This window comes from Ursus arctos, unplaced genomic scaffold (assembly GCF_023065955.2).
Source record: "Ursus arctos isolate Adak ecotype North America unplaced genomic scaffold, UrsArc2.0 scaffold_12, whole genome shotgun sequence".
NCBI classification, from domain to species: Eukaryota; Metazoa; Chordata; class Mammalia; order Carnivora; family Ursidae; genus Ursus; species Ursus arctos.
Window position 1 is genome coordinate 9,963,512 of NW_026622786.1, and position 18,971 is coordinate 9,982,482.

At 50.7% G+C, this 18,971-nt stretch overlaps 1 protein-coding gene across 3 annotated transcripts in view; it reads left to right on the forward strand.

Moving 5' to 3' along the window:
- Nucleotides 1-18,971, forward strand: part of IGSF3 (immunoglobulin superfamily member 3) — a 92,645-nt gene that overhangs the window by 69,668 nt on the left and 4,006 nt on the right. For all 3 annotated transcript variants that reach the window (XM_057310341.1, XM_026483666.4, XM_057310342.1), the window contains 3 exons: nucleotides 9,791-10,201; nucleotides 13,726-14,133; nucleotides 17,531-17,998. In XM_057310341.1, coding sequence (XP_057166324.1) covers nucleotides 9,791-10,201; nucleotides 13,726-14,133; nucleotides 17,531-17,998 — 1,287 coding nt within the window. The remainder of the gene's footprint in view (nucleotides 1-9,790; nucleotides 10,202-13,725; nucleotides 14,134-17,530; nucleotides 17,999-18,971) is intronic.

Here is an 18,971-nt window from a genome sequence, read left to right on the forward strand (position 1 = left end):
CTGCTCTACCACATCATAAGGTCACAGTGGTCTTGTCTGAACTTACCCTTGGCCTCTTCTAACCCCATAAAAGCTCTGTTCTGTACTCAAGTTTGGAACAAGCAGGTTGTGTAAATGATGGGAAGGGGTTCCTTGGCCAATTAGAGCCTAAGCCCGGGCCACAAGAAGCTCAGAGAAGACGTTGTGCTATGTAAGTGGATTTTTGGGTTAATGGAGGGTTAAGCAGAGACCCCATTTTGTGTGACCTCGTGTTGTAGAATTGCCAAGGGACACACTTGCCTGCCTCACTGACTAGGACGTTCTGATTGTAATTGCACATTTTGTGGTCTCCTCTGGCCCTCGAGGTCCGTGTTGTGAGCCACGGCGCCTGTCACGTGGGTCTGCAGCTGTAAAAGGTAGGCTTAGTGCTCACCCCAGGACCTTGCCTGACATTGCCTTTTTGAATCGGTTCCTAATACTTGCTTGTTTCTGTCCCTATTTGGAATCTAAGGCTGGAGGACATAAGGAAAGGCTCAGGAATTCACTCATCAAAGGTTCCAGTTATTTGGATTCTGATTAATTTATGGGATTACCAAAGAGAATAAGGGATAGAGATGTGTTAAGTACCTCTTGGGTGCCAGGCTTTGTGCTCAGCACCGATGGGTTTGTCTTAAAAATTCACCCATCAGTGAAACGATGGAGATGTTTGTATCCCCGTTGTGGTTTCTCCGCGAAGAAACCCACACTCCTTAGGAGATGTGATGGCGGCCAGCCAGCTTGTCAAGTGCAAAACTGAGATTGCCGCTGCCGGTGGGCCTTGGTCTCCCCAACTTCCAGGGGTCTCCATTTTCCATCACACCATCTCATTCGTCCTGGGTGGAAAATGTAGCTGGAGAGCCAGGGGCTAAGGATCTGCTCTGAGGACTGTCTCGCGTCCTTGTGGCTTGTGCCGAATTGGTTTGTGCTTTCAGTGTTGAGCGAGAAGGAGCAGACTGGCGAGGGCACCTTGGGAGGGGCTGTTGGTCCCGTGGCCTGTGCTCAGAGGTGAGCAGTAATGCACTCCCAGAGGCCCTCTGGAGGCTGCAGAGATCCGGGTGGGTGCTGGGGCCCCGTGCCACCGCCCAGGGAGTGGCTGACGCACTGGGGAGAGTGCATCCCTCTTAACGTTACCGTCTCTCCTCTATTAAATATTTATGCAGTTAGCACTTCATCTTTTCCAAGGAGCTTCATGTTCGTTTTTCCTCCCTGCCCCCCACACTCTGGTTGGTACTGTGCCTTCGTAGGGGGAAAGTAGAAGCAGAAAATACCAGGGGGCTGATGGTGACAGACACTTGGTGTGTGTGATCTCATGTCCTCGTCACCCGCTACCCTGGGCGGAGGCTACTGCTGTCCCACTTTACAAATGGAGTAACTGAGGCTCAGAGAGGTTCTGCCTTGCCCAAGTCAAGTACATGACGGGTGCGAGGTCGGGGGTTGAATCCACGTGCGCGTGGTTACAAAGCAGTGGGGCAGGATGATGAAAGGGGGACTTTGACTTTACGGCCATATAGTCCGAGATTATGCTTTCCGCATTCCGTTAACAGTCAGTAATAGAAGAAGTTTCTCTTTGGAGCTCTCCGGCGTGGAGGAGTCCCAGCACGGGCGGTTGTAGTCATTAAAACAGTAACAATGACAGGGCAGCTAATCTTTATGGAGCATTTCTTGTGTTTCCGTCACCATCCTGAATGCTTTATACGCAATAGCTTCCTTGGTTCTTACAATACCATGTTCCACCCATTTTATAGATGAGAACACTGACACAGACGTTAAATAAGCTATCCAACGATGCATAATAAGAGGCAGAAGCAAGATTCAAATCCAGACAGGCAGTCTGGCTCCAGAACCCAAGCTCTTAATTTTATTATATTGCATATTTTCTGGACAATTATTTATTTTTTTTCTTCTCAGGGATCCTCTTTGGGACCAGGTACTTTTATTTGACCTCTCCTCTCTCTGGTTTACCATCCTTGATTTCGTGAAACCCGTTAGCAAATACTTAAATTTGCTTTTTTCAAGTGGGGGTCACAAGGTACCCGGAGAGGTTCCAGTCTGCTAATGGTGTGGGAGTTTAATTTATGCCTCCTCTAACTCCCGATTCTTCAAACTTCTACCACAAGATGGCTCCTAAGACTTGGGGATAGCAGAGCTCAAAACCAGCACTGGCTTCTCTTCTTTTACTCCCCTCCATTCCTTGCCCCTCAAAACACGGCTTCTTATCCCTGCTCTGGTGTTTTCCATGGGAGAGTCCCCCACTACCTGCCCTCACCCCCTTTTAAGAATATTTTGTCAAATACTCTTATTCCAACAGAATCATAGAGAAACTCAGGGACTGTTGGCTCTCTCCTGCTGGTCCGTGTATCGCCTTTCACTGTTCATGTCACCTGCTCCCAAAGGGCTCTGTGTGATCTGTGCCCCAGACTGGTCCTTGCCAGGGCCACCTGCTGACCTGACCACATCACAGGTATTTGATTCATTAAAATCTCTGGCTGGATGGCATGATCGATTGTGGATCGATTATTGACCATTCTTTTTACCTACTTCCTGTTCCATTTGCGTGTCCGCAAGGAAATCTTCAAGGAATGCCATCACTCCCATTTTGTTGATTTAGCTTAGCCTGACTCCCATCGATCACAGAGTGTGACCCCCAAGGGGCATTTAGGCAAGACTTTAAGCCAGTTCAACATATTCGATTCTTTGCTCTTAATCAATTCTTTTCTCTTTTAAGAATTTCCAAGCGTTGCTTTTCTTCCTTCTGATTTTCTTTAGCACCAAAAAACACCCTCCAATTACATATCCCTAAATACAGAAGCAATAAGGGAAATGTCAGCACTCATTTTCCAAATGTTTACGACCCTCTCTTGGTCTGGCTATTAAATATTGCACATTCAAATTGACAAAGCAATAAACAAGCTTCCAAGAGGAGAGCCTCCGGTGTAGAAAGCCGACTTGTCAGTGGGTGTATTCTGCTGGGATTTTACTGATGGGTAGTCAGGATGAATATTTAATACCCTGTGGATGCTGCCAAATCCGTTTTCTCCAATTTCTTATTGCTGACCTGGCAGATTGGGAAGGCTGAGCGCTTTTTTCTTTGACTTGCATGGGCCCAGGGCATGTGAACAGTAGCTGTCCTTGTCACAGTCTGGTAAGTGACAGCCTGCCTCATCCCAAGTGGTATTGGCCCCTACGTTTTTTTTTAGGAGAACCTGGGGTTCATTCTCCTTGCACGCCGGGTGCATGTGGCTTCTGCCTGCCGAGTGCTCAGAGACGGAGCAGCAGTGCCAGAGCCCTAGGGGAGTCCCCAGCCCTCCCCCACCTCCTCAGGCCTCGTTGTCATGGTGATGCCAGGTGCACCTGTTTGCAGTCACCGCATAAGGGTCACTGCTCTGTCTGCAGACAGGTGGGACAGACAGGGCATGTCTGGGTTACTACTAATTAGCTGTTTCCGCTTCCAGACTTTTGCTACTTTTTCCTTGCTCCTCCCTCCCGCTGCCTTCTGCAGGCATGTTTGAGCACCTACTGTGTGCCAGTTTCCATGCTGGGTGCTGCAGCTGCAGACAGGGGTGTGTGTCCGTTCCTGCCTGGCTGACTGTCCTGCGGCCTGGAAAGACAGAAGCTCGGGGAAGAGTCACAGGGGTGGTGGGAGAGGTGGCCTGGGGGATGGGCCCGAGGAGGGAATTGGCTTGTGTGGGCGTGGGCAGTGGGACAGTTCAGGCTTGGAACAGACTGTACAAAGAACATCATTGAGGGAGGAAGCAGCATGCATGTTTTGATGTGACTGAAGCATGGGGTTAGGGAGGGCTCTGGCCCCAGGTATGTTGGCGAGGGCCAGGGGAGCCCTAAATTTTAGTCACCGAAGCGTGGAGGGTCATCATATGTGATGGTTGAAAGCAAGGACAGACCAGGCAGCCTGGGTTTGAATCTTGGCTCTACCATTCATCAGCAGTGTGACCTTGGCCAGTATCTCTAAAATCGGGGATAATAATACTTATTTCATAGATCTGGCAGGGAGCAAATAATCAATATTTATGAAGTGCTTACAACAGTGCTCAGCACATAGAAAGAAATCTATAAATTTGTTAAATAAGAACATTCTAAACTGAGCAATCAGGAGTTCCGATCATGCTCAGATCATATAATCCTTTTTTTTTTTTTAAGATTTTTTATTTATTTATTTGACAGAGAGAGAGAGAGACAGCCAGCGAGAGAGGGAACACAAGCAGGGGTAGTGGGAGAGGAAGAAGCAGGCTCCCAGCAGAGCAGGGAGCCCGATGCAGGGCTCAATCCCAAGACCCTGGGATCACGCCCCGAGCCGAAGGCAGACGCTTAATGACTGAGCCACCCAGGAGCCCCCATATATATTTTTTTAATTTTTTTAAAAGATTTTATTTATTCATTTGACAGAGACAGCCAGAGAGAGAGAGGGAACACAAGGAGGGGAAGTGGGAGAGGAAGAAGCAGGCTTCCAGGGGAGAAGCCCGACGTGGGGTTCGATCCCGGAACGCTGGGATCACACCGTGAGCCAAAGGCAGACGCTTAAGGACTGAGCCACCCAGGCTCCCCCAGGTGCCCCCATATAATCCTTTTTATAACAATTTAGAATTGTCCCTTTACTATTAAAATGAAATTCCTAGACAGTATGACATTCATACTCACATAATCTTCAAAAATTCTTACAGTGTCCTAATTGTGGAATAAAGGATGAGTTTTTTTAAAAAGTAGCTCATAACACAATGATGTGTTGTAATGCTGGGCGGACACACTGCTGCTCTGTCCCTAGAAACACTGACCGACCGTCAGGCCTGTCAGCCCAGGCGGCGCTGCTGTCCCCGACACGGCTTCTGAAATCCCGAGCGACTCTTGCAGCAGTGCTGAACAAAACAAAGGAAAGCCCTCCCATCATTTACCTGGCGTACATTAAAACCATGCAAAAAAAAAAAAAGGCATTGTGATAGTAAAATGAAAGTAGGTTCTGGGCTCAGGGACAGCGTTTTCCCCCACACGAATGTCATTTGAAAGTCATGCAGGACTTGAGGCAGAGGTTCGTTGCATGGAGCCATCCCAGACCTGGGTTTACATCTATCGCCGGCTCTAGTCCTCTAAAGACCCCCTGCCCCCACTTCTTATCAATGTGCCCAGGAAAGACCTGCCCGCAGAGTTCCCTGATGTACCTGGGGGCATCGTGGCCCTGCTGGGAACTGCTGTCTCTGGGAGCGACAAGCAGGCCCTAAGCGGGGAGCAGCAAGCTCCTGTCTGAGGTTTAGGACACTCTCCCTGGTGGGGGCGGGGGCCGAGTGTAAGGTTGGGCAGAGATTCTAGGGGCTCAAGTGGGGCATGACGGCGAGGAGAGAGAAGAGCAGGGTGTAGGGTTAGGATGTAGGGACTGTAGGGCGTAGTACTGCTTGACTGGCAGGTGTCTTTGCCATCCCCTCTGAGAGAGGGTGGGACACACATACACACACACACACACACCCTCATTCATTCCTCCTTCGGCTCCCCCCGCCCCCAGTAGCTTTCCCTTCTTGGCTGACTTGCTTCCCTCAACTTGACAGATGTCTGCTGTCCAGCCACTGGCCCCCTCTATGCCTCACTGTTCTGGTCACTGGCACACGTCTTTAATAAAGCACAGTCTTCCTTCTCTCTCTCTCTACTCCTTCACTGTCCGAATCTCCTCACCTGCTCCCTCTGCGTGCCTCCTGGGTTACCCACGGCCACCTCACCACCCCACCTCTGGCTTCTCGAACTTGGCGAGCCTCCGACTTCACCGAAGCACTCGTGAAACCACAGGTCACTGGGCCCCACCCGCGGCCTTTGTGAGTCGGTGGTCTCATCAAGACCCCAGGTGATGCTGATGCCGGAGGGCTCCAATGGCCCAAGATGGCCCCAGATGGCCCCCTGAGAGCCGCGGAGGGTCAGCGTCTGGTACGCGCCCAGGCCCCTTGCAGTCCCGCGGAGGCTTACTTTTCTAACCTCATCTACTGCACTGACCCCTTGCTCCTTCCCGATTACGGTGCACAGAGCAGTTCTCACCTTTGCTCCCCTGCCCCCCTCTCTTGGGTGCCCTCTCTCTCCCCTCCTGTGCCTGGGCAACACCAGCTCCTTGTTTTTCAAGGGCTGTGTTCAGATGTCACACGCTGTGAAATGCGCCGTCCCTCCCGTTGCAGTCAGGATTAAACGCCTCTCCTTTACGTTCCCATACCTCCAAGAAAAGATCAATCACCTATTTATTCAGTCATCCATTTCTTAATTACTTAGCAAATGGTTGGGTCACCGTCCCTGCCCTTCAGGTGCTTATAATTTCGCAGGGAAAGAAAGGCCTTTAAAAAATGAACCTCAGCGCCAGGCGGCCTGTAACAGCTCTCGCAGGGTCTAAGAGAATCCTTTACTGATGGAAGAAAGGAGTTCTGTGTGAAGGGGGTGCACATAAAGCAGGGTCCGCAGGAGGGGCGTTTGGCCAGTGAAGCCTCGGTTCTTCCCTGCTGCCGAGTTCCCCCAGATGCCTCTCACCGCCTACCATGCTGTCCTTGCTGTAACACAGCAGCCTCTCCCAGAATATTCCACCAGATGAGAGGCCTAGGAACGGAACTCTCCAGATGCAGAAAGAAAGGGCCCTTCCCGCAAACAAGGCACAGCCGGGTCCTGGGAGCCTGGGGCGCCCCCTGGAGGCAGCACCAGCTTGAGCCTGAGCCTGTGAGGGCAGGTGGGGCCTTGCCCTGAAGCCTCTCTTCCTGCCCCTTCCTTCTGCTGACTCACTGCTGGGGATTAACCCAGCCTCCGCCCCTCCCATCACCTGTGAGCTGTTGCGCTCCCTAAATCCATTCACTCGCAGGGCCCCGTCCAGGCGTTCTCAGGCTCTAAGGGGCACATGAATCACCCAGGGATCTTGTTGTTAGAGGCCGATTCTGAGTCAGGGGGCCGGGGGTGGGTCCGGGAGTCTGCATCTCTAACAAGTTGCCGGGTGACGCTGATGCTGCTGGGCCCGGGCCAGGGGCCCCACGTTTAGTAGCAAGTTTGCCACTTAGTTTGACAGTTCTGGATCTCATGGTGAGCTCTGAATGTGGCACTGAACCCAGGGACCAAAATGAAATGGAAATAGTGAAAATGTATTGCACGTTTATGTTATCCCAGGCTCTGTGCTAAACTCTTTCTATAGACCGTTGCCTTTAGCCTACACAACACTCCTCTGTGAGGTGTTGGCATCATGCAGATGAAAATTCCTCCAGTCCTAAAGTGGGCTGGGCTCCCCCCTGCCTCTACGGAGAAGGATGGTGCAGGCAGGCTTCACACTGCCCAGGGCAGTACTGGACAGGACTTGTGAGATCTTCCTAATTAGGCACAGGAGCTGCTGGCTCTCCTGGGTTTCTGGCAAGGCCCTCCTTGCCCCTGAGATGCCGGAGGAAATCCTGAGTGCAGAATAGGAGCTGACCCCTCGCCCACCTGTCAAGCAGGCACCAAATTTCAAAAGTGCCTCTCTTTCAAGTTTTTCTACACTTCACAATATTTTGACATGGGAAGGAAAGAAAAAATGGAAATGCTTTAAAACATCTCTCTTCCTTGGATTCTTGTTCTCAGACCACGTGACTGAATTGAGGCTTAGTCATAGGATTTCAGTTTAACATATGCAGTTACTATAGCAATTGAGGTTTCCTTAGTAACAGTTGCAAAAATAATCCAGCCCCAATTAATAATACATTTTAAAGCTCTTTCTACTCTACACTGAACAACCCAGTTTTTTGGACAAGAACCAGATAATTCAGGTGGTATCATTTGTGCTGATATAGATATCATTTGCATGTGGTGAATTGGGTTGGAAGGGAATGAAAAGGGAGCTGGTTGTTTCAAGTATTGCAGGAATCGGATCTGAAAAGTCGACTGGCAAGCTAAGTGCATCTAGTTTGCAGAGCTGGGAAGCTTACTAGTAAACCCTGCCCTGGATTCCCGGGTGCCCTGGAGGACTTTGTGTGTTTGAAGAAGGGAGAAGGCAGGGGACTGGGCTTGTTCACAAAAAAGGTGAAAAGAGGGGTGGGGCGTGGGACGTAGGATTTCTCTCTCATATTGGTGTGTTCTTTTTTTTTTTTTTGGAGAGAGTGGGAGAGGAGGGGTGGGGGAGGGGCAGAGGGAGAGGGAGAGAGAATCTTAAGTGGACTCCAAGCCTAGCTCAGAGCCCTTCGCTGGGCTTGATCTTACGACCCTGAGATCATGACCTGAGCCTAAATCAAGAGTCAGACGCTCGACCGACTGAGCCATGTAGGCGCCACTCATATTGGTGTGTTCTTGATGGCTTGGGAAGGTCTCTGGGAATGTGAATTCAGCAGTCCTTTGTGAAGAGTATCTCCTGATTCACCACTGGGTTGGTTACTTGTTCTTGGAGTTGCTTTTGCAGTAATGGCACTGGGTATGAGATCCCACCATCCCTTGACTTGCTGAATCCTCGCTGCCACCCAGAATGTTTATCTGCGTGTGACCAGGGTGTCCAAATGACTGTCTGGGGCTTTCAGAAATTTCAACTGGGGTGTCAAAAGCTGCTTTCATTGTTAGCTCCCTAGGAGGAACTTGGAGCTGTGTCTTTTTCCTTTATTTAAAATTTTTTCAGTAGGGGGACGATGGTGGGTAGGGGAGAAGCAGAGCCATGTATAATAAGGATGGAGTGGGGATGATCCCAGATTACCTTCATAAGCTATATATTTCCTTAGACCTTGGCTTCTTGCCACCTTAAGGGTGAGCCTTGTCATTAATTAGCAGGTGGCACTCTGGAGTCTGCCCTCCCTCCGGTTTTGGAGCTGGCAGGGGGAAGGACACTGGAGTTAATCCTGTTCTGTCCCACTGCTCACCGCTTTCTTCTCAGCCTCTTCCCTCTGTCTGTCCCCAGGAAGGTCACCCCAGCAATCCTGTAACTACCTGCTACTGTATTTCTCTGGCGCGCTCTCCCCCACATATCCCAGCAGACATTGATCGAGTACTTTTTGAAGCCCAGGCACTGTGCCAGGCTCTGGGGGGTGCAGTGAAGAGAACGTCCACTAGGCATGATGATGTTGTTCTTTAGGGTGTCCCTAACACTTAGGAGGGGCACACCAGAAATATATGCAGACTGCCGGGGAAAAGGTTGATCTCTGCTCTCAGGGAGCTCACGGACTAGGGTGAAAGACTAAGGGAAAACAGCTGGAAGATATGCAGAGGGTGCTGATGCCAGCACTGAGAGGGGCTGCTGGCCTAGGACGGGAAGGGCGAAGGGGGAAGGAAAGACGAATGCACAGAAGGGCCAGAGGGGAGATGGTGGAAGGAGACAGGCAGAGAGGTCGACTGAGCAGAGCTCAGGGAGGAGGTGCAGGGGGACTAGGGGAGAGGAGGGGCTGGGGACTGGAGGGGTGAGTCATGGAAATGAGCCAGGACAGTTGGGCAGGAGCCGGATCCTGGAGGGACTTTGTACTGTGAAAAGGAATGATTTTTTCTTTGTAGGCTGTAAGCAGTTGGGAGCCATTAAACTTTCCAAGGAGGGAAGTGATTGGGCAGATCTGAGTTTTCGCTGAGTCCCCTGGAGGCTATGTGATATGAGAGGAGGCAGGGAGGATGCAGGTGGCGGGATGCTGGGGTGAAGCTGGCTCCGTGCTGCCTCCCTCACACCGAGCCCGGCTTCGGAGGAAGCCCGACCGCGTTCAGTCCTCCGGGAGCTGTGCTGGGCACAACCAGCCTGGAGGCCACAGGCGAGGCCGGGCACGGCCACATTCCTGGGCGGGGGTGGGGCGCTCCCGCCAAATTGCCCCCTTTCCCTCTGCAGTGACAAAGTTGCAGGTGAGCAAGTCGAAGAGGACCCTCACCCTGGTGGAAAACAGGCCCATCCAGCTGAGCTGCTCCGTCAAGTCTCAGACCAGCCAGAACTCCCACTTCGCTGTGCTGTGGTACGTCCACAAGCCCTCGGACGCCGACGGCAAGCTCATCCTGAAGACCACGCACAGCTCGGCCTTTGAGTACGGTACCTACGCCGAGGAGGAAGGCCTGCGCCCCAGGCTCCAGTTCGAGAGGCACGCGTCCGGGGGCTTGTTCAGCCTCACGGTGCAGAGAGCCGAGGTCAGTGACAGTGGCAGCTACTACTGCCACGTGGAGGAGTGGCTGCTAAGCCCCAACTATGCCTGGTACAAGCTGGCCGAGGAGGTTTCGGGGCGCACGGAAGTCACTGTGAAGCAGCCAGGTAAGGACCCAGGGCGTGGCCGTCCTGGGCCAGTGTCTTTTGTGCAGAGAGACTGCCCGGGGGGTGGCAGAGCTCTGCGGGGCCCACGTTGGGGCTGGATGCAGGTGCAGAGACTGTAGTCCTACTGCTGTGCGGGCTGCTGGCTTTGCCGAGTGCCCAGCGCCTCCTGGTGCTAGAGGGCAAACTCGGGAGAGCGCCCTCCCCTCTGCTGTTAGGGACGGCATTTTCCTCACCAGGTAGAGCCCCCCCGGGGGCAGCGGTGCTGAGCAAGAGGCAGTGAGGCCAGGTCGCTGGCGAATCCTGGATCTCCTTCTGGGTTTGCACGTTGCTCCCTGGATCTCGGGCTGGTGCCAGCTCCACACCCGGCATTCTTGGCTGGAAGGCACTTTCTGGTCTCCCTCCTCCACCCGCCCTCTTCCTTACCACCCATTTCAGCCCAGGGGGGAGGGCTTCCTGTCTCCAAAGTGGAGCACCCCTTGGCCCCGTCTCAGAGCCTGTGGGTGCAGCCCTCATTCTGCTTCCAGACAGACCAGGCATGGCACCCGACCTCTGCAGGCACGTTTCCAGGGAGAGTGCGCTTCCTGCCTCTGCAGGACTGCGTTCCATCCACTGCAGGGCAGCCCTGCTCTTCGAAAAACCCACTCCATGGAATTCCCCTCCAGGTTTTAGATCTGCCCGTGGAACAACCCAGAATAAGTTTGGGTCATATCTTTTCATGCATGAAGGGGGCCCCTGTCAGTCTCCCCTTCTCCTTGTTAAAGAGCCCTAGTTCTTTGAACTCTCCACATGATGCAGCCTTAAGCTCCCTCTCTATCCCTCATTCCTGCATGGCCTATAATCTATTGTGGCTAGCCTGTCCTTCCTGATGGGCCGGGGTGCTCTGTTGCGCCCACGTCCCATCTCCATACCTTCATTTATGTTGTCCTCTCTGCCTGGAACAACCCTCTCCTGCTGCTTCTCCCCTCTCTTCACTCCATCCCCGAGACTTCACTCAGCACCACCTCCAGGAAGCCTTCTCTGCTTTCTCCCATATCACCAGTGGTTCCTTTTTCCTTATAAAATACCTTGCATAATAATTATTTGTTTGCAATTCTTTTCCGCAGTTCTTTAAGTACTTTGAGGACAGGGCTGTGTCTTTGTATTTTCAGCCACTGGTATGGCACCCTTAATAAATACTGATTGAATAAGGAACGAATGGCTGCTTTCCTCGAACACCCCAGGGCCTTTGTACTGACTGTTCTCTTAGCCTGGAACATGTTGACCATAGATATCCATTGATCTCATTCTTCCTCAGAGGTGTTTCTAGCTCATTTTAATTAAAATAGCACCCTAGTCACCCTGTACCCCTTTCCCTATCCCCTGCATAGCATAGCTCACCACCTGGCATTCTGTTTATTTACCCATTCGTATGTGAGTAATTATGAACTGCTTGTTCGTATTTATGGAAATGCATTTATGACCAGATATTATGTATTATGTAGAGAAGTAAATACGCGCGTGTGTGTATATATTCTTCACCTTTCTGTTCCCACGGCTTGTCTCCCAGGAGGCCTCAGTAAACATTTGTTCAGACAGCGCATGGAACCAGATGCAGGGGACAGGATGTGGCCTGGCCCACAGTGAATGCAGAGGGGCCATTCCCCCTCTCTTCCCTCGGGATGTTGTATTGCTAAGATTGCCCCAATGTGGGATTCTCAGCGCCTCACGGTGACACTCCCGTGAGCCCTTCTGCGGGTGCATTGCGAAGGAAGCTCTGGTCTGCATTATCCCTCTTGGTTTTTCCAGAGACCTCAGGCCAGTCCTTGGGGCTTTTGGAAACTGCCAGTTGTCATTTGGCCCACAGATGTTCTTTTAGGTTTCTGTTCTTCCTGTCTGTTTTCAGTTTTGGTCACTTTCTCTGCTGGGAGGACATGATCCCCCACCCACCTCGAGTTCCCCCTTAGTCACCATTCATCCTTTGCCTTTGCTCAGTTGTGCAGAAACTAAGAGATTCTCAGTGGATCCTAAATTTATCGAGGGAATTTCCCCATCTGAGACTACAGACTTAGAGCGAGCTAACTGGGCCAACGCACAGGGCTGCACGGATGTTTGTCAAAACACATTTCGTGAGATCTCTGTTTGTGGGAATACTAACACTATAAACAGAAAACTCACAGGACACTGATGAAAACAACACATCCCTCCTTTTCAGTGATTTTTTTGTTTGTTGTTTTTTTCTTCCCCTGCTTCTAGTTCTTTTTCTCCATGCACCACCCCTCTCCTTCTTTTCCTGATGACAAAGAATATGTCTTTAGAGCTTTTGGAAAACACACAAAAAGAGAAGAAAATAATCTTTCAACCCAGAGACAACCAGAGTTAGTATCTTCATACACATGTACACACGTGCACGCATATATGTACATGTATATTTTCAGGAGACTGGTTATTTAAAATATTTTTTCTGTTATTTTTTTCTAAGATTTTGTTTATTTGAGAGAGAGCGAGTGTGCGGGGCGGGGGGGCAGAGGGAGAGGGAGAGAGAGAATCTCTAGCAGAGTCTGCCCTAAGTGTGGAGCCTGACACGGGGCTTGGTCTCATGACCCTGAGATCATGACCTGACCCGGAACCTTTACCAAATGAGCCACCCAGGCACCCGTTTTTTCTGTTATTTTAATTTTTTGACCTTTTAATTACAAAAGTTACTGCATTGCATGGCAAAATATTCCGACAGTTTTGAAGTGTAAAAAAAGTAAAAAGTGCTCGTGCATGGCCCTACCCCCTCCTCGGGTATTACTCAGGAGGTGTCCTTCCCCGGGTGCTTCTATGCTTTTACAGTTTTGTAGGTTTTTGACCCCCCTGGTCCAGATAGGCTCATCAGCACCTTTTATGAAATCACACGCACGTCATCAGGCATACCATCATCAGTGACACTTTTTCTCTGGAGGAGAATCTGATTGGCTGAGTTTTCAAGTCACCGGTTCCATCAGTATCAGGCTTCTCTTTACTAAGGTCAGATCTGTTCTGTTCTCACCTTGAGAGAGAACCCGAGAAAGTAAGAACTGCAATTCGTAAGCCAACTCAGGAACATATTTAACTGTCTCGTCTGCAGTTCTTTTGTGGTGGACAGTCCAGCATATTCTAGCCATCATGTGGTCAGTTTTCAAAATTTGCTCTTGGTTCAAAAGGGGGTCTCACCATGCCCTTTCCTGCCTGGCCCTTCCCAGCCAGCCCGTAGGCTCACGGGGTGCTCTTACTTGGATGTGGAGTTGTCTATACCTCGTGCTCGTCCTGTCCTATGCATCTGAACCGATGAGACAGAAATTGGGGGACAGCGTTTCCATGAACTGCTTGCAATCCGCACACTCGGACATGTGATCAAGGGACTCAGAACATGCAGGGTGCTGCACCTGGGAAACGTTTCTGCTAACTGAGTGGGCTGCTGCCCTTCAGTACGGGGAAGGCATCCGTGGGCTTGCACGTGGAAAGGGTGCATGCGAGTTGCCTGTTGTTCTGTGAAGCTAATACATCTTTCCTTGCCTTTCTAGACAGCCGCCTGAGGCTCAGCCAAGCGCAGGGGAATCTGTCAGTCCTGGAGACACAGCAGGTGCAGCTGGAGTGTGTGGTGTTGAACCGCACCAGTGTGACCTCCCAGCTCGTGGTGGAGTGGTTTGTGTGGAAGCCCAACCACCCGGAGCGGGAGACTGTGGCCCACCTGAGCCGCGAGGCTACCTTCCACTATGGGGAGCAGGCGGCCAAAAACAACTTGAAGGGGCGGCTGCATTTGGAGAGCCCTTCCCCCGGCGTGTACCGGCTCTTCATCCAGAACGTGGCCGTGCAGGACAGTGGGACCTACAGCTGCCGTGTGGAGGAGTGGCTGCCCAGCCCCAGCGGCGTGTGGTATAAGCGGGCAGAGGACACTGCTGGGCAGATGGCTGTGACGGTCATGCGGCCAGGTGAGGGTTCATGTCCCCAGGCCCTCAGTGCTCTGAGTATTTCCCCTCTCAGTGTCATACTTTGTGCACTGCACAAAAGTAGAGTATTAATACATTGTTCACAGGTAAATATATGAGCGTTTACATTTTACATTTGCATTCCGAATTGTTTCACATTTATTCCCCTAGTGAATGGAGAATGGCACGTCTGGCTTTGGCCTAAAGCGATTCTGTTTCTTAACCAGAATAGCATTTTTTCAATTAATTGTTTCAGAACATAGACTATTTTCTTTTTAAAGAGTACATTCCAACTCAGAAGGTGATGTATCGATATGCAAAAATCTTGAAATAGTAGCCATGTGGCTTAAAAAAATTAACCTTGTGGATATTCAGTGGAGAGGAATTGGTTCACGTGCTTTAAATAGAAAGAGTATCCTTTAAATAGGAAAAGATGAAATTCAGTCACTCGCTTCCCAATAATTTTGTTGGTACCAGTGACGACTCTGGGTGGCCTTTCTTGTCCTTGTTGTCGTTAGCTAAATGCACATAATTACTCAGTATCCTTATGGTTACACATTTCAACCCATAGTGAAAGCAGAGGTAGGGCTGGAGTCCTGGGTCCCCAGTGACATCGCACCCTCATTCATCTTAGTCCCAGCAACAAGTCAGTGGTCCCCCGGAGGATATGGAGCAGAAATGAACTGGTGGCCTGTGTCAATGTGAGCACTTTGTCTCGTTCGTTTCCCGCGCATCCCGGCGTTCCTATTTGTGGTCTGTTGGAAGCGTTCGTCATATTTGCACATCTCCCTAGAGCGGCCCTTTTTTGTGGTCGGGACACTGGAGCCCCACAGCTGCACCGCCCCATGTGTCATGGAACACACTCCGGCAGTGAATACGCCCTTTGTTCCGGGAAAGGGGCATTATCTCACTGCTCTGTGTCTTGCCTACGCTGGACGGGAAATCACCTCTGCTTTGAGTTACTCATAGTTCCCATGAGCTTTATTTTTTTTTCTTTTTACCATGCCTAGAAACTGCTACGTGTCTTCTCCTCCCAAAGGTGAAACTGTAGAGAGGTGGCAGCTGAACACACTTCTCCCCCAACACCCACCCATTTGCACGTCCCCACACCAGGGCTGCAGGGAGACCAGGGGGCGACAGACATTTATGGAGCACCATTTGCCTTCCTGCCTAACGTACAGGGGAGAGGAGAGGCAGACTTCTTTTGGGGGGCTTATACCTGAAACAGGAAAGAGCGCTCAAGTCTGCACAGGGAGGTGGTTTGGCCTATTCTAGAAGGGGACAGACATGGGCAACCAAATTAGTAGAGAGGTATGTTAAGGGGGAGGGTGTAGGCAAGTGGACATTAGTTTCATTCAGAAAACTTGCATTGGGTCATTACTGCAGACAAGGCACTCGAACGAGCCAGGAAACTTAAGTTAAAACTCAAATGCTTAAATTGTAAGCATTGATGGGGGACTGGGTGGTGCACTCCTTTAAGCGTCAACTCTTGGTTTCAGCTCAGGTCATGATCTCAGGGTTGTGAGATCGAGCCCCGCATTGGGCTCCACGCTCAGTACAGTCTGCTAGAGATTCTCCCACTCCTCCTGCTCATGCTCTCTCTCTCTCTCAAATAAATAAATAAATCTTTAAATTGTAAGCATTCAGACGAGAAGAAAACAAAGGGAAAGTAGATGGGGAAGAGGCCCTTCCGGGGAACTAAACGTCCAGTGGTCTCTGATCATCTTGCCATTGTGGGTGCATTGCATCTCGTTGGCCAGCCGCCAGGAGCTTTAGGACAGTGGTGTGGTAGACTCTGCAAAGCAGAGGTGTCCTAGGCCACCCCTTGATCTGCACTGTTTCTCTCTGATGGCTCTGGGGTTGCAGTCGGCCATGCTGTCTGGAAGGATGAGCCCATAAGCCAAGGAGTGTGTGTCGCCTACGAATGGATATTCTGCGCCCTACCACCTTGCCCTCCAGCGTGCTCTCCCCCATGGGAGCTGGGCCGAGGCGCTGTTCCCATCCCCTGTAGCTGGTTCCCAAGCCTTTCTGTGCCCGCGATGCACACCGAGATTCTAGATGGGCCATGGGGGGTGAGGAGGGGCTTGGCAGAGCCCCACAAAGCTGGGGGGGCCCCCAGCTTTGTGTTCACCTGTGAGCAACATTAAGCCAATTCATTGAAAGCCGAGGACAATACCTGGGAAATGCTCCTATTTGGTCTTCATCCAGGCAGAATCCGATTTGGTATCTCTACTTTTCTTGCCATTATGTTGGCATCTTTCATGAGCATTTCATAAACAGGGCCAAATGGGCCATTTAGGAGGTAGGGAATGGATTATTTGTTTAGTACCTACCCCTGTGAGCCAAAAAAAGAGGGCAGCAGCAAAAAAAAAGGGGATTATGGCTGCCTGGTGGTGTCTGTGACGTGTGACTCACCTGCTTGGGTACCTCTCCCTGGCCGTTCTGTGTCTCCCGTCTCAGTCGGGAGGATGCTGTCTGTGCCATCCTTTTGGGGCGGTCCAGGCTCAGGGCGAGGGGCCCTTTCAGGTTTCGGGCTTGAATCCTTGGAGAATACTTACCTCCCCAGGTCCACTGTGGCGTAGGTAACGGTCCACATGTGCACAGTTCAAACTCAGAAGGTGCTGAGGGGTGAATGAGTTTCCCAGGGCTCTGCCGTAACAAATTAGCACTGACTTCGCAGCTTAAAACAACAACGGTTTATTCTCTGAAAGTTCTGGAGGCTTGAAGTCTAGAAGCAAGTTGTCAGCAGAGCCAGGTCCCCCCTGAAGCTTCTAGGGAAGAATCCTTCCTTGCCTCTGCTGGCTTCTCATGGCCCCAAGTGTCCCCCGGCTTGTGTCTGCATTGTTTCAATCTCTGCCTCTCTGTCCTTCTCTCTGTGTGTCCCCTTGTCTTCTTATCGGGACTCCAGTCATTGGATTAGGGCCCACCCTAAATCCAATGTGAGTTCGTTACATCTGCAAAGACCCTATTTCTAATCAAGGCCACATTCTGAGGTTCCAGATAGCCATGAATTTTAGGGGGACCCTTCAGCCCCTGCTAGAGGTTACAGTGAAGATAAGTGTCCCTTCCTCTCCGAGTTCCCATAAGCATCCATGCTAAGAGCTTGTGAATTCTTCTGTGGATATTCAGCACAAATATAAACAGATACATGTGTCGGAATAAAATGTATTTTCTCCCGCATACAGTGCCTCATAGGATACTCAGTGTTCTACAGCCTAGCAGTCTTTCTTAACTCTCCTTCCCCCTCTCCAGGCACATGGCCCCACCTTGCTCCTTTCAATAGGTGTGTGTTGTATAGTACTATGTTACTAGAGTGTATTTGGTGATGGATATTTAGGTTATTTTGAGCAAAGAAATTAAAACAGCCTCTTCTTCCTTTTTTTGCCCCTCGTCTCCCCAGATGCTGCCCTGCAGGTGGACACAGTGGTCCCCAACGCCACCGTGTCTGAGAAGGCAGCTTTCCAGCTGGACTGCAGCATTGTTTCTCGGTCAAGTCAGGACTCCCGCTTTGCCGTGGCCTGGTACTCTCTGAGGACTAAAGCTGGAGGGGAAAGAGATGGCCCTGGCCTGGGCGAACGGGAGGAGGAAGGGGACGAGGAGGAGGAAGAGGACCCAACGGAGCGGACAGCCCTGTTGAGTGTGGGCCCAGATGCTGTCTTTGGCCCGGAGGGCAGCCCATGGGAGGGCAGGCTTCGCTACCAGAGGCTCTCCCCCTTGCTCTATCGCCTCACTGTGCTGCAGGCGAGCCCCCAGGACACAGGCAACTACTCCTGCCGCGTGGAGGAGTGGCTGCCCAGCCCTCAGAAGGAGTGGTACCGGCTGACGGAAGAGGAGTCGGCTCCCATTGGCATCCGGGTTCTGGACACAAGTGAGTGTGCCCAGGTTACAGGGGAAGGTTGTCTCTGTTGGTTCCAACCGTTGCTTCCAACTGTTGATTCCAACGGTCTGGAAGAATAAATTCAGAGCTGGATTATGGGTTAATAAGCAGTTTTCCATACCAGTTAATAAGCAGCTTTGCCATACCAGTTTGTATAATTGACCCTTGAGGATCGGAGTTAAAGTGAGAGCATACCATCCAATAACCTGCCTAATCAGCTTGATGTTCCGCCAGATTCTATTCTAGTAAGATTTCATTATCTAAGTGTCTTGTTAGATGTTACGGGGTCGCTCTTTAGAATATCCAGCCTAGTCCCACTTTAGCCAGTTGGCGTGTTGCAGACTTGTAAGAAGGACAAAACAATGAAGCCCGAGTACATCACTGCTCTGTTTTTCTCCAGTTCCTGGCTCATGTGTAGTTTGGAGGGTGACTTGGAGGTTGGGCTGGATTTTGCATGATTGGCTGGGATGACCAGTGATCCTGCAGGGCCCTGCTCACCATCAGCTGTTGTTCCAGAAGGTTCAGAGCTCAGACTTATCAGATCAAGGGACTCCATGGCCAGAGCCTGGAAGAAATAATTGGTGACCTGAATGATTTGTTCTCACAAGGCACTCTTTTAAGTTGCCCTCCTGTCAGAGTGAGCAGACTGAAGATAACGTTTGTCATTGTAGAACTGGCCTGCAACACAGAAATAAAAAATCTGCTAGAAATCGTAACTTCTTTTCCGTTTCAGCCAGAACATTTTACCGGGTAATTTTGATTTGAGGTTTTTCGTTTTGTCAGCTTTTTCTTTTCTTTGACTACCTCCTGTTTAGGAGATGGAACCATATGAAATGGAGGTTTTGTAGGTCAAAAGTGGGTGACTATCAGTAATTTCATATACTTTGGAAATCTCATAAGTTTAAGTGTGTGTTGCATTTCTTAATAATACTGAGCAACAGCTGTACAGTAGAAAGGAAAGCAG